Raw genomic sequence first — 15,741 nt, 5'->3', positions numbered from 1 at the left:
AGGGAGGTGGAGGTAAAGTGGTTGCTGTCAACACTTGAGAGGAAATTGAAAACCAAAAATGCAAAGTAGAAAAGTTTCAGTTTTGCAGTGGCAGAATTAAAGCAGCAAAGCTTAACTATTCTCCCGAAGGAGGTCAGAGGTTCACTTAGAAAAAATGACTTAGATGAAAGAAAACTAAGAGCAGTGTTTTCTCTTGTACTGGGTAAGCTTTGGGTATTTCCTCACTCATAAATATGTAAACCTTTTGTTTTGTTTCCCCCACTTTTCTCCCTCCCTTAAGAGCACTTCATGTTGTGTAAAATGAAATTGGACAAAAAAGGGTCCAGAGCATGAATAAGTCAAAGCCAGGGCGTTCTTATGAGTCTTAATTAAAACAACACCACAATCAACTGCATTACTGTACTCTACTGGAAATGTACACTGTATCCGTTCCAGCGCGTTAGATGGGTCTAGGCCTACATTCTTGCCCCAATTACAGCACAAAACAAATAGCTGCCCTAGCGAGGAAACAGAGAAAATGTTGAACTGGTTTCATGCCACACACATTCATATGGTAATAGGTTAACCGCATGCCAGGAATGTTTTCTCTCACTTTTAAAACGTACTCGCTGTGGCAGTGTTACCTGTGGGCCAACAAAGCTGAAGTGGACTGGAAAACACCTGAATAATTAACCTGAAGAGGTTGCTATAGAGGCAATGGCTGCCTTTTTTCCCCTGTTTAAAGTAACAGAAATCAACTTACAATGAAGTGGGAGTGGTTCACTAAATGAAAACTGAAAGAAATTACAGCTACAAAGAAAGCTAGGAAGGGGTTTTCCATCAAGGCAAATGGTTTAATTTCAGTGACCCCTTAACCCCCCACCCACTGTTACCCACACTGTGTACATTAAGAGCGGTTTCCAGCCCCATTTTTCTCAACTGAACTGTAACTAATAGAGGGTGAAGTGCGGGCAGAGGGAAGAAAAGAAGCAGGGAGACGGTGAGGGAGAGAAGGGTGGCTTCGGGGAAAAGAGTAGCTACCAAGGACAAACTGGAACAGTGACTCAGTTTAAAGAGGACAATTGGATACCACGACAGAGGCACCTGCGAAAAACACCTTCCACAGAGCCACACCTTAAAATAAACATGGCGTTGAGTCACCGACCGAAACTCAGGTCAAAGAGCGATACAGATTGCTCATGACATAAACACGCAAAGAATGAGGAAAAACAAAATGGCACTAGTTTAAACCATCTAATTTCAGGTGACAAATTCTTGTTAATGTTATATTAAAGCTGTAAACCCCGCCATTACAACGAAAAGGGCAATCACCTGCCTCCTGTCACCGCCCTGACAGGTGGTAGTCAGGTTTAAATTTATCTCATCTTCAATTATTAAAGCCCTGAGAAGAAATGAAAGGCAGAGGGCTGCTGACAAGGAGCTGGACATGATTAAGTTTTCATAGGAGGTCATCTCTTACCGTGCTGAAGAAGTATCGACGCCACCAAGCAGAGAAGTCCGGTCATTTTTGAGCAGTCATGCCAATTTCGGGAGTCATGTCTCGCCATGGTTGATTATGTTCCTCTTTAGGAAAGCACGCGCGCTGTCTCTCCGAAATAAACGTTAAACCGAAATCTTCGCTCAGTTTCAGTGTAAAATCTCACTCAATCAAGGCAAATAAAACTTGTTTGGCTCCAGGACAGACCAGGAGGTCCGACAGAGAGTCTTGTTTGTGTCCCTGACTGCGCCTTTAAGACGGGAGTCGGCTGAAATTAATGAAAAATCCTCGTCAATTGGTCCTGGTAGCGCACAGGTGAATATTTCCCCCAGCTGGTGCTGTGTGGATGTAATGAAGTGCTGCTCCAACTACTAGTTCCTCTGAGTGTGAGTGAGCGCGCGGCTGTCCGACTGAGTGGGACTGACTGGATGATGTCATCAGGCAGGGAGGCGTCACAACCCCGCTCTCCCCCCCCTAAAAAAAAATTAGCACCAGCGATTTCAAGGAGGAAGACAACTTGTTGAAATCCCCGACACTTATTTTTGCCTTAGAAAACACAACTGGCACGCGCGGACTTTCTACACAAGTGTGCGCGCGGAAGCTTGGATGGAAAACACAAATGAAGCAGACGCACGGTTCGTGTCCAGGAATATCCTCATATATATTTATTATTCAAGCTCCGAGAACTGAAATTTTCTCTTACACATATTAATAAATTAATAGCAAGATAACTATGTAGATATAAACTTCAGAAAAGCTTCATTTAATCGTAAAATTAACAAAGTTACTACACAGTTCATCCAAGTTAGACAGTCTGAATACAGTGGAAGGGGGTACGCGGAAGCAGATGATTCTTCCGCCCTCTGCTGTTTATTCCAGCACACGCCAGTGAGATTAGCTCGTCTAAACTCCAGCACAGCAGATGCCAAAATCAATAAACATTCATTAATGAACGGCAAATTACAAATCCAGTGGCAGTCAGCAAAAGCAAATCAAGAGGAAACAGCTTCTCATGTATCTATTTGCAGACTCCAGCAGCCTCTGTTGATGAGTTATTTTTTTTCTTCCTTCCAGTGAATAACTTCCAATTCATTTTTGCCCTATTTTTCCTCTGGAGCAGGGTGCACACTGGCATAGCGAAGGCATTATCTGGTTTAGGTCTAATCCCTATGCCCATGTGTTTTACAGCCAATGTAATTACATCTTCATAAGTCCCTCAGTTTAAATCGTGCTGCTTGGTTCCTCCTGTTCTCCCCCATTTCCAAGTCCCCCTCTGGTGTCACCATCTTATTCTCAAATTCTGCAGGCGCTAATAGCAATCAGAGGTCAAACAATGTTCTGCCAACCACAAAAACAAAGAAACGCTCAAAAACATGTTCTTCTTTTGGAGATCTACGTCTTCAAAGAGACATTACAGCTTCATTTTCTTGCCTCTCCGTGCTCACTTTAAATCCAGACTCCGTGAAAGCATCTGCCACGCAAACAAAGCAGCTGTGGGTTTGAAAATGCCAGTGGTACTTTGCATCGCCTCATTCTAATTTGCAGCCGTCTTTTGGCCCTGTGAAGCTGAATGTCTGAGCTCCAGCACAGTCAGAGAAAAGTGTGCAGGGACCATCCACACAACCGTTGCCACAGCTAAATCGTATGCATTCATGGTAGAATAAGGAGCTTTAAGAAAAGTGGCCACCAAATGGAGGATTTCATTCCTTCTCCTTCCCCATACTCATCCATTTTTCATACCCGTGCCAAATCGACCTTCACACCTTCCACTTTCCAGCTACCACCCACTTTACTTATACAGTGCTTCACCTCATTTTTTTCTGCATCTCACACCCTTTACACTTTCCCTTCGTTTACAGGTCCTCTCCTTCCACCTCTTTCCTCCCCCCTCACTCTCCCTCTCCCTCTTCCCGTGTCATTTGATTTCCTTTTGTCCACTCGTCCTTCACTCCTTGCTGCTATTCATCCCGTCCTCCATCCCATCCCTGTGCTCTCTGGGGGTCTGTGGCAGTGATAATGAAGCGCGTAGTTAACAGATATTAGCTCATTGGCAGTGGTTTCATTAGACAGAGCCAAGGCTTATGGTGATTATTTACCCGTAGAGGAGGGGCCACAGGATCATCCCCACGCTCTGTGTCAGCAGCCACAGGCTTCTTTTTGAAGTCACACTGCAACACTCTCACACTCCCCCCTCTCCCCGGGTTCTCTCATTCTGTCTGAGCACCTCTCTTTCCACATTTCTCTCTCTTTCTCCTTTTTCTCTCTCTATCCCTGTCATTAGACACCCACAATACATATCCGCTTTCTCTCCCTCTCCCTCTCTCTCTATCTCTCTTCACCGCCCCCATTCACCCACTGGTAATTATGGAAAAATCTGTAATAGTGCTCAGAGGAGCTGATAATACCTTTAGCTTAATTAAAGACATTTATGGGATGTAAAGACATGTAGCCCAGGGGTTGCTGTGCACCCACACTAACCCAAACTCTTTATTTCTCGCTGTTTGATCCCCCTCAATCCCTGACTTCCTGCTATTCTTATCGCTTTCTCTGTTTCACACACACATTGCGATACACAAGAGTACATGCTCGCTCCCATTGTCTCACTAAATGTTTGGGTCAGAAGTTCTGTAACTAACTGCCCAGAAGTTTGTGCTGTAAAACATTGCACATGAATCCTCCTGTGGGTTTATGTTCATACCAGAATATGTGGTTTATCTGCCTCAAACACACACATGTGCAGTAATGACAGACCCTTCCTGTTGATAATCCTGACGCTGGTTGTGCCACTTCCTGTTGGGCTTGAAGAACTTGTTAACATGTCAGTCAGGGACAGTGGTAATAAAGCAGGAAAGTGAACAATACTTGGATGTTCTGGAGTGCACTCCGAAAGGTCACAGTGTTGGAGAGACAGCTGGTGCAGCCAGCTTTTTCCCCCCTTACCTTTCAGTGTGTGATGGAGGCTGCTTCCCTCACCTTTATTCTGGTGCTTTCATTTGCAGTGTTCTCCTCTCAGTTCGGCGTCCCAGGTATGAAATACTTCGTGTTTTTTTCTGATATATTTTTTGCTGCATTGGAAACTGATCTTGCTTCAAAGCTACAGATACTGCAGTGTTTGTCTCTTGTACAATTCTTTGGCTTTAATCTAATCCAGACAATTAGATTACAAATAGGTTCAGTAGTCTCTCCTAAAACAACACTAACACGCTCTAATTCACATTGAAAGCTAAATTAATCTGGACTGTAATGTACCTGTCTGTGCTGGACTTAAACGCATTTAAAGCTAATGTGATGCTTTAGTTTATTAATTTACAGTCTTCTTTCCACAAAATTGGGTCTTTTTGTTACAATCCGTCTGCAAAAACTGGCTAATATGATACCAAAAAGACTTTGGAAGATACCCATTAAATTTTACTCTCTCTGATGGCTGAGCTCACTTTAGCTTCTGCAGAACTGCTGAAGCCTTTTTTTGCACAGAAATAGGAAAGGATTTTGTCCTCTGTAAATTGAAATCACCTTTAGAAGGGATCCATTGAAAGCCAGTATGGATAGAAGGGACAGACACAGGGACCAATCACTCTACAGGCATGTGAGTATTGTTTAAAGATAGACCAGACACATGTGGACATTTACTTTAAAGACGGAACGAACATCAGATATCAGCACTGCAGTCAAAACCTAAAGGAATCCCTAAACTCTCCCCTGAATAATTGATCCGTAACAACGCTAACCTCTCTCTCCTCTCTCCCTCAGACTGGCACGATGTCGTGGTGGTCAGAGAGGGCATGTCGGCCACCTTGGCCTGCACCGATGAATTAGAGGGAGGCACCATGGTCATTAACTGGACGGTGAAGCCAGTAGGTTCAAAAGTCTGGAAACTGGTTCTCTCAGCGAACGAGAGGAAGGAGTTCTCTGGAGGTGCCTCGAAGCCATCCATGCGATTGGCTGACCCAAACTATAAAGACAGCGGGGATTTCTCTCTCTTCCTTCTCCCCGAAATGGAAGACAGTGGCTTCTACTCATGCTTAGTAAAGCAAAATGATATCCAGCCGCAAGGTGTTCTGAAGAGGCTGGTGGAGAGGATTATCCTCCTAGCTATCCTGACAGGTACAGACATCAGCAGGTCATGTGTGAGCCACAACACCACAAGGCCTCATAGGAAAGTCTGAACTTCATCTCTTACAGCTTTTCTGTCTCTGAGCACCGACGTAGTGCAGATCAATATCTGATATTTAAACATTCATGCACTTTAGTTAGTTGTTTTTTACTGAAGTGATGTGTTTGTTCTTTTTATCTTTGATATTTCCCCCTTTTTTTGTTCTATATTCTTTCACATCTTAATCTCTAAGGCCTCTTGATGTGAGCTCGTGTTGAATGTTACGTAACATCACTATCGGCTTTGTTGATTACCATAAAGAAACGCCCCTTGCAACAGCAACTCTTCGTTTATGTTTCCAACAATACAATGTTGAGAAACTTGTACTTAAGCTGAGTACTTCTATTTGCTACCATCTCCATCCATTACATTTTAATGAAATACAAATGAATATTTTACATCAAAATCCCATTATCAGCTCATAAAAGATGTTGCACTATTACAGATTAAAGTAGCACTGGTGACGAGTGATTCAACATCAAAGCTATCTGCAATTAATTGTGCTTTACTTTTCAGCTCTTTTTCCATTTCTAAACAGTTTTATTTTGTCTGCTTAAAAGAAAATCTTTTGGTTTGGGACTCATTTTACCTAAGAAAACTATTTAAGACGTTACCTTGTAGGTTTAGGTTGGTAACAAGCATTTTTCTACTATTTTATGACTTTTAATCAGGAAAATAATTGACAGCCTTCTGTATAACAATAATAAAAATATAAGAGTCAATATTGCAGCGTTTAGATGAGCCACATGCAGCAATAATAATGTGGTTTACATGATTCTACATCACTGATAACACTCCAATAATTAATATTTCAATATAACACTCTTAAAGGGGTTAAAGTGGGTGCACAGAGTGTACTTTACATTTATTTTGAAGGTGACGCTGCTTCTTTAACTTGTAATAATATATATATTTACATTGTGGTGTTGAAATTCTCACTCACCTCTTCCTCCCTGTGTCCTCCTTCCCCTCCAGTCACTATTGAGCCCGCTGCACCCATTCCTCAGCACAGCACCCTGCGGCTGGACGCCAGGGTTAACCCTGACTTTGCCGTCACTAAGATCACCTGGGCGGCACCCGACACCATTTCCATGAAGAGCGAGAGGATAAACAAAGGCACCGTGGCCAAACTGCCCATGGTCCAGAGCACTGACAGCGGGGCCTACGTGTGTATGGCTCACCCGCAGGGGAAATGCAGCAGGCCCGTCTTCCCCTTCAATGTGGACGTGACTGTGGGTGAGGCTGATTTGAGAGAGAAAGGCGGAAATATTGATTGATAGAACACATCTGTTGTTGTTTTGTTGATGGTGTGAGTGGGCATCTGTGCCAGAAACTCCAGCAGCTGAATTATTTATTGGAAGCCTCCTGTAGCTACACTTCTTCAAAGTATCTACTTTTATAGACCAGTTTCAAAAGTCGACAGTAGATCTGCACTCAAATTCATCCAGGCCTCGTGTGAATATTATAGTTGCTACAGCTATGTATTATTCATTATTTTGCTTTTTGCTTTTTCCCCCCTCTTTATTTGCTTCCCTTCTCTCCACAGCCGACAAAGTGGTCTCATTCAACAATGTAACACACGGTGAGTGACTTCATAACACGAGCAGTGTGAAAGCTCTGTGTCAGCAGCTTTCTAATCAGGCCGAGCAGAATGAAGAAGTAACTCTCAGCATATGAGAACCTAATCCCTATTGTTGTAGGAATTTTCTCCTATCTCCATTTCCCTTCTCTCTCACTATTCTGTTTGTGCTCGTCACCTCACTCTCCATCCGCCCTCTTTATGTCTCATTATATGTCTGTTGCACTGTTATGTCTATATCTGTCTTTACCTCTTTTCATCTTTGTCTGCAGCCTCTTTAATCTCCACCGCCACTCAGGCTGGGACACCTTTCCCGCTCACCTGTCCTCCCAGCCAGGGGGACTACATCCTGCTGTACTGGCAACCTCCAGACACCACCAGACAGAGTCATATGAAGAAGGTGTGCCAGTACGACCGCTGGAGGGGTTCCACCCTGTTGACTGGGAAAGGCAATAGACTCCAGTTCGCCGGCCCGCCCTACAACGCAGAGGCCGGGAGCTTCTCCTTTGTGCTCACCCCTGTGGTGACCGACGGCGGCCTCTACATCTGTGAAGTGTACCTCGATGACCGCATCTCCAGCCAGAGGACAAAGCTCAGCGTGCTGCAAGGTACAGATGGAGGAGGGGGTTAATTAGGAGGATTAAAACAAGGCACAGGACTGAATTTGTGATATAATTAATGTGTGTGTTTCTGGTACATAACATAGAAGTTGTGAATGCTTTTGTGGATGAAAGGAATATGTAAGTAGATGGATGAGAAATTAGTTTGATGAGCAGACCACTCTAATGTCTGTGCTCTTTAGTATGGACCTGGATCTAGGCAATCCATTTGCTTAGCTTAGCATATGCCCTTTTCCCAAGCTATTTGACCATTGTCTTTAAGCTGCAAGTAAGTGCAAAGGGAACCAGCTCTCTCCAAAGTTAACAACACACCTGCCAGCAACTTGAAAAGCTGCGAATTAACAGGTTGTTTCATGTATGTTTAATCAGCACACAATAAGACACAACAAGATTTTCACAGTTCAGCTGCCCGTCCAACACTCCTGTGCAGCATCTCTGCTGGTTGCCTGGAAACCCCACTGTAATGACAAGACTTTGGGAAGTCACTGCAGCCTCCTGTTGATTACCCAGCTGTGGTTACAGCACCAAAAATCCCCTCAAAACCACAATTTGTTATTCTTATATTTCTGTTGCAGCATGTATTAAACAAATGAGACATAAAGTGTAAATTAATAGGCTGTCTGGCTGCCTTGTAGCAGACGTAGTAGAACAAGCAGATGCCCAGGTTCGATTCTAACACTTAGTCCTTTGCTGCATGTCATCCCCTCGTTCTTCCCCTATAAAATCTCTCTACCTCTTCTGCTTTCACTGTCACATAAAGGCAAAACTGGCCATAAATAATCTTAATAAAAAGTTTGGGCCTGCAACATTTTAAAGACCAGCTCAAGTCGTGTTTTAAGACATGTAAAATGCTCTGCTTGAAATTGTGTCTGATGTGTTTTTCTAAAAATTCCTCCCAAGGCATCTCCTCCTTCTCCCTCATTAAAAATTCCCGAATCTGCATAGTCCCCGCCCACTCTGCACATTTCCAACCGCCCCCTCCGGCGCGAAACACGTCTCTGCCATAATTTAGTGGCAACTTGTTGAAACGTAGCTAGTTTGAAATGTAGTCGTTAGTAGTAACGTTAACGTCAGTAGTCAGTTGTGAGTTTGCAAAAATTCAGACGACTGTTACAGCTGGCTCATGCATTGAATTTCCTTCGGGACTAATAAAGTTCTATCTTATCTAATCTTAGCGCCCAAGTGGTTGCTATAGGTTACACATAATGATACGCATAGCGTCTCCCTGTCCATTAACGAGATTGGCTCCTTAGGTTTGTGACGTCTCAAACCTGCCAATCTGAAAACATGTTGTTCAGCCTGTCCTTGGTACACTGCAGTTTAAAAGCAGACAGGCCCAGAGATGGAGATGACTGCTTATGTTGTCCCTGATGTGTCTTGTAGCACATGAAGAACACCACGTGGAGATGTTTATAAGGTTAAACACTTGATTTTCACTGGAGGGGGTCTTTAACATTAGGCAGAGTTAGGCTAGCTCTAATGTTTCCTGTCTAAGCTAAGCTAAGCTAATCACCTTCTGGATCCGCACAGACATGAAAGTGGTATTGATCTTCTCATGTTGTATAGGCAACAGAGGTTGACGTGGTGAGTATGGACACTTCCCTGTACCCAAATGAGCCTTTTTAGCCTGCTAATGTGTCAGATTATAAAAACAATAAATTATTACCAGCTCTCAGTGCATTGTTCTCACAGATTATACACTGTGGAATAAGTGCCAAGAGAGTTTCCTGCAGCCGTAAAATGTCACATTATTAAATGAATACATTTACAATATTGCTCATTAAAAGGAACATTTGCTCGATTCTTAAATTTGAAGAGAAAAAAACGGCAGCACACCTGTTGATTTTATGAGTGAGCCTTGGGGAGGCTTCAACCTTTGCAGGGAGACACACAGAACACATTTGCACCCGCACACACATATACACATACAATGCCCTGTCATGGCGGCCTTGGGAGGCTTTACTAATCACAGCCCCGCTGGCATCCATCACAGCTGCCCAGACATGACCAGCCGATCTGTCACTGTCACTGTCACCCCGCTTCACACATCTGCATCTCTCATTCACACACACGCATACACATCCACCCGCACACCAATCATGTGACGCATATATTTTTACCCCACCTCATTATGAGTATCATTATGTATGATTATACCTGCTGCCCTCCCACTAAGGCTGTAGGTGGCCCACACTGATCACTCTAATCAAGGCTGAAATGTGCGTGTGTTTAACGTGTGTGTGTGTGGGGATCTGTGGAGCTTGATTACACCCAGATGGATTCTCATTTCAGTTTGATGAGACACTAAGCATCAGTCACAGTCAACCAATACATTAGCAGCAAATCACTTTAATGAATATATATTATTTTGACCCCTCTCCGGATTGTTCTTTGTTTTTCATATCACTCCCCCTTTACCCCATTACTCTCTATATGTCCTTGGCCTTTTCTATATTCACACACTACCCTTTAACTCACTTTCTCATCCTGTCTCGATCCTTTCTCCTCCCTCCCGCTTGTCTTTTTCGCTTACTCATTCTCGCTTTGGTTTCTTTTCATTTCTTTTCCCTCCCTCATGCTCCCCTCCTCCTCTCTCCTCCGCAGTTACAGCCAAGCGTTCTCCCACAAAGCTGGAGTTGAGGTGCCGGTACACAGAGCAGTCCCACGTCCAAAGTGTCAAGTGGAAATACCAGAATGAGAGTCGCAAGCTGCAGTTTTCAAGCAAGAGCCCGGGAACCGTCTCCATCTTCCTGCCCTCAGCCGTCACCCCTGACACAGCTGGGAATTACACCTGCACCCTCCTGCTGAGGAACGGGCAGACTCTCTCTGCAACGTATGCAGTCACACTGCCCTATAAAGGTGGGAAGGATGGTCTCAAAGATTCGTCTGTTTTCTGGTTGTCTTTGCTAAAAGTGTAAAATATCACTTGCACAGGAGCCCTGGCAGACTTCCTGTCAACTCACTGGAGATAATGAACCATGAATGTGGATGATTCTGGGATATGTGCTCTGTGAAGCGGTGCATTCAAGCCGACTTCAGGTCAATTCTTCTGCCAGGAAGCCAATGGTTTAAAGAGGAAAGACCTCCTGACAGATGCCTTATGTTCTGCTTTCTTAATGTAGTTAAAGAGGTCAAAGGTCAAGACTCCTGTGCAACAACAAAGTTATGATTTGAATATAATACTCTGCTGCCCGTTTAGGTACCCATTTTTCATAACAATCCGCCACAGTTCTAATACTCTGCTTCTCATCCTATAAAATATGAAACATAAAAGCTATCGTTTTTCTCATCACCCTCACCCAGCTGATATGCGAATATAAGACATGACCTTAGGATATATCTCCCCCTCACAAAAACTAAATTATTCAGGCTTATTGTATTGGTGGCTGTGGGGGATCACAGGAGGATGTGACAGTTGAATGGATCCCTTAGCAGAGATGAGTTCCCTCCCCACATCCCCGATACATCACTTGTGCTGAGGGGCCCTCAGCTCATCATAATGAATGCTGATGGTACGGCTGTAAGAGTAATGGACATGGGGGGAAAGAGGGAGAGAGTGTGATGGAGACAGGGCGAGGGAAAGAGGGAGCAAGATTTCGCCTGATTGGAGAGGCTCGATTAGAATATGTGTAGTGGCTGCCAAGGGTTACATTTGTCCAGCGTGTCATCAAGGATTTGGGCTGAGCAGAGTGAAGGTTTGAAAAAATGGAGGAGATGGATGCCTTACATTTTCACTGTTGTAAAGTGATGGGTTGGACAAACACTGCAAAAGTGCAATATAGCTTAAAAGTTACTGGTTAATGATAAATAGTATGACAACAAGCACTCACAGTTAAAGCTGTAATCTCGAAGATCTCAGTTTGGTTCTCTTTGGCGGCACCTATGGCGATAAGCGGTAATTGCGCGAGCACACTTCCCAGATATCCAGACAGTGTTGCATGTGTGACGTCCACGGTTGCCTCCGGTTGGAACTCTTGATTTTCCTCGCTGACGGTCGCTTTGCTCTTTAGACTGTTTGCCTTCATCTGAGCGTCAAGTTTGTTTCTTTTTCTTTCTTATTTTTGAAGTTGTATCTGTAGTCATCGATCTTTTCTTTGTTTGTTCAGCCAGAGTAGATTACTGTTTACTCGCAACACTTGCAGAGACTGGAAGAACAGCCGTTTAGCTCCGCCTACCTTCTCTGGCAGACCAACCACTGCTGGGTGATGGAAAACGCGTCACCAACTGGGCACTGCTTGTCGCACCAGACACTCAGTCCATAATACTGCAAATGCAAAAGGCTTTCATCAGTGGGCCATAGGCTCAATCACCATTGTGTTACCTCATTCAGCGATAGATAGTGACTTAACAGACATTTATTTATATGAGAATCTTTGAGATTATCACTTTAAAGCTTTATAAGTTGTTCTGAGTGGCAAGAAGGCAACCAGAGACATTTAGATTCTGTGCAGGAAAAAAGCAACTTTTTACTGTTACTGTTCACTATAAATAGCCAAATAACAGAACAACAAGATAAAAATAAATACATAATTTGGTCACTTTAGGTTCTGTAGGTCAAATCTAAAAGTATAGTCCCAGTTGTAAAAGTAAGAATACCTGGTGTAATAGGATTCCTTTCAGAGGTGGTACAGTTCAGTTAATGCCATATTGAAGCAATCACCGTGTTCTGCAGAATGTAAAGTACTTCAAATGTCAGGGAAGTTCTGCAATCATTTGCCATCCCGAGTCGGCCCACCATTTGCAAAGCATTCAAGCAGTTCTCTGCTTTGCTCCTCCATCCTCCTCTACAGTCGCACTGATATAACTCACCCCCTACCTCATTTGAGATGAAACAGGCGAGGTAGCAAAGAAGTGCCAATAGTCGAGGAAAAGGAAAAAGAGGAGGGAACAGACAGAAAGAGAGAAAGAAGAGAGATGTGTTAGTGAGCAACTGGGAGCATTTATGCCTCACTTCTCTGCACTCAATTAGCATAAATCATGCGTTAAAGCTGGCGCGGAGAACAGCGCGGGTCAGTCTCGGGGTCAGCTCCCTCTACAATATTCCATTAGCAACCTCTACACATACTCACCAATCAATTACACCTCACACAGCACTTCATGATTGATCATTTTGAAGCCGGCTAAATGCTGTGACACCAGGGCTAAGGTGGAGCTCCAGGGCCCGTCCTTTCACGGCAAAATTTGTTTAAATGTTATGAGATTTCTAAGTTGACTTTACTGTTTTTGGAGCCCTCTTTCCTGATAACCTCACATGCCACAGAAAGACATGTATCAGTAGTTTAGAAATGATGATGATTCCAAAAAAAGTCTGTTTTTTTTTGGTAGATGTGATTAACTTTTTGTTCATGAGGCTTTTATTTTGACAGACAGATCTGATTGCTCTGCACTCCATGAACAGTGAGCAGACACTGACATATCCTTTGTTCAGGTACACTAATTTACAGCAGTCTCTGTGGAAACAAGTTACCTCCCTCCTGTCTCCTGTCGCCCTGTGGCTGTGTTTTTCTAACAGTGATGTCATCGTCATTATGCAAACAAACCCGACAAGTTTGATCAGCAGCTTGACGTCTTCCCACAGCATTTAACTGGTGCTGCAGTGAGCAAATGGTTTGCTTATATAATGTTTGGGATAATTATGCCCACGCTTTTATCCGGCAGTTTTTCGATGCTGCATTGGCAGGGTTTGGCTGCTGTTTGCATTGTTTGTCAGTCTGCCTGGAGGCTGTTTGTTGCTAAGATCAGATGTCAAGGGTGTGTTCACGGAAAAGCCTCTCCTGACTTAACCTACGCTACAGTCATATCTAAATAATGAGGGAGGTAATTGCAAAGAGGTAGATCGAACTACTCTGCATGAAAGTGGCATTTCGTGCGCTAAGCTGACAGCATCTGGTCTCTTTTATACCGGTCTGCTTCTCATTCTCGTCCATGTCTCAAATTGACAGCGTTTACTGTCCAGGCTGAGGGTCTGTCAAATCGATGTCTGCAGACTATTCACTCAGTCTGACAGAGCCTAGATTTCCTCGCCTTCTTCCGCTGCTCCCTTTGTCTGTGACTGACAGCAGCATGATGCAAATCCATGTAACATGTTGAGGAAGTCATAACTGCAACTTGTCTTTAAATCCATAGTTTGAAGTGTTCCCGTTCAGAAAAGGTAGGCCCTCTTTTGACTTTAACAAAAGAGGAAACCAGAGAGCACACCGCAGCAACTTCTCTTCTTGTCATCCAGCCTCACACTCTCGGAGCTCTACAAGTTTTATATTATCGCTGTTCTTGGAGACATTCATCCTTTCTCCTCTCTCACTTTATTTTTCTTCTTTTGTAGAGATTGTCCGTGTGACCACCCCCTCCCTGCCCCCCTCTCTCTCTGCTTTATTACTCCTGGTGCCCCTGGCTGCTGCTGCTGCTGTCGGTGTGTTGCTATGGAGACAGAAACACATTTCTGATCGCGGTGAGTCTTTCGGCGCTTTCCTTTTTTGACAGCTTCAACTGTTGCGTCCATCTTCGGCCCCCCCAGTCGCTGCTGCTGAGTGATGCGGGCCGTGACATCCTCTGGGGTCGTTGTAATGAATCTGCCCTCCACCTCCTCCTCCTCCCTCCTCCATGTGTGTTTAAAGTGTGTGTGTTAACTATCTCTCTGCACTCAGGTATTGAGCAGTCTCTGTCTGTCAACTCCGGCGAAGTGGATAACATCTACGAGAATCCTGAGGATATCAGACAGGTGATGAATTCAGACATTTTCAATTACTTAATATCTTCATCTCGCCCTCGTCTTCCCCTCTGGTATTTAGCACTCCTCTTCTCCTCTCCTATTTCTCTCACCCTCCTCTCCTCTCCCCTTTTCTCTCTTGTCTCTTCTGTTTCTGTTTCTCCTCTAATTTTCACCATCCCTCCCTCTCTGTCACTTGTTGTTCATTAAACCTGTTTTCCTCCCTTCCCTACAGGCTCCTCCTCAGGGCTCAGTCTACATGGTGAGTTATTGTGTTGTCCCATGCACGCACACGCACACACACACACACGCATTGTTGTGCATATGTTTGCTCGAGGAGTTGTGATGCACACATGCACCAATGCAAACAGACTCTCACTCCCTCCGCTGCTCCCTCCCTGAGCTGTCAGCAGATATGTCTTCCCTCACACTCACACTGGTGTTCTTCTCCAATCTGTCAGCTCTCTCTCATATAAACCCAACGCCTATCAACTGTCATCCATACATTAGTGGTATTAACAAATCAATCTCATTACACAGGGTACAGAGGGACATAAATCTGGCCTCAGTTGCATGGATTTCTCTCTTTATCATCCTCTTCACTATCCCACTCTCTCCCTGCCTCCCTCCCCCTTTTTCTCCTTTGTGCCAGGATTTGAAGCCAAGAGGAGAGGATGATGTCTATAAGGAACTGGAGCGGTAAGCGACAAGCCTTGCATCACCTGTGTGTGCTTTTGTATGTTGAGGGAGTGTTTTCATGTGTGTGTGCGTTTGCACTGTCACTCATCTGCCCCTAACATTCCTCTCACACTCACCAATCACACCGGCCTGCACATCACAGTGACACAGTGGCATAATATCACGCCAGCCGCTGACAGGCAGCGCTCCATCGCCCTGTGTGTTGTTGTGTGTGTGTGTGTGTGTGTTGTTGCGTGGGCTGTCTTGTGTTTGTGTTTAAGGAAGAATAAAAAGAGACGAGGGGACGGGAGATTTTGTGTGCGAGTTTGTCTTTGTGCTCTGTTTTCAGATGCGAACAGTGTCAGGGCTGATCACCTACCCACATCTCATCCTCATCCAGCTGTCATAACCGCTCAGTTCCCAGCTGCAGCAGAAGGCCTTTATAAATGGAAGTAACAACTGAATGTCAGAGTTGAAATGTGAATTGAAATGCTTCAGGGAAATGCATCCGAATTGTTTGGACATTTT

General features: G+C 44.2%; 2 protein-coding genes across 4 annotated transcripts in view; one reads left to right on the top strand and one right to left on the bottom strand.

The window, feature by feature from the left end:
* The window catches only part of LOC138583686 (nectin-2), an 80,230-nt gene extending 78,381 nt beyond the window's left edge, over positions 1-1,849 (bottom strand). For all 3 annotated transcript variants that reach the window (XM_069655643.1, XM_069655644.1, XM_069655642.1), the window contains exon 1: positions 1,460-1,849. In XM_069655643.1, coding sequence (XP_069511744.1) covers positions 1,460-1,547 — 88 coding nt within the window. In that variant the 5' untranslated portion in view covers positions 1,548-1,849. The remainder of the gene's footprint in view (positions 1-1,459) is intronic.
* Positions 1,850-4,293: 2,444 nt separating this feature from the next.
* Positions 4,294-15,238, top strand: g6fl (g6f-like). The gene is made up of 11 exons (XM_069656368.1): positions 4,294-4,312; positions 4,477-4,503; positions 5,228-5,581; positions 6,606-6,866; positions 7,177-7,212; positions 7,482-7,817; positions 10,434-10,688; positions 14,152-14,277; positions 14,474-14,547; positions 14,771-14,797; positions 15,188-15,238. The coding sequence occupies exons 1-11, from the start codon at positions 4,294-4,296 to the stop codon at positions 15,236-15,238; spliced, it is 1,566 nt and encodes a 521-aa protein (XP_069512469.1).
* The last annotated feature ends 503 nt before the right edge of the window (positions 15,239-15,741 follow it).

Source organism: Semicossyphus pulcher, unplaced genomic scaffold, assembly GCF_022749685.1.
Source record: "Semicossyphus pulcher isolate SPU_LCO1_2020_fin unplaced genomic scaffold, fSemPul1.0.p SCAF_9, whole genome shotgun sequence".
Classification (NCBI taxonomy): domain Eukaryota; kingdom Metazoa; phylum Chordata; class Actinopteri; order Labriformes; family Labridae; genus Semicossyphus; species Semicossyphus pulcher.
This window is presented reverse-complemented; position numbering and strand designations above follow the sequence as displayed.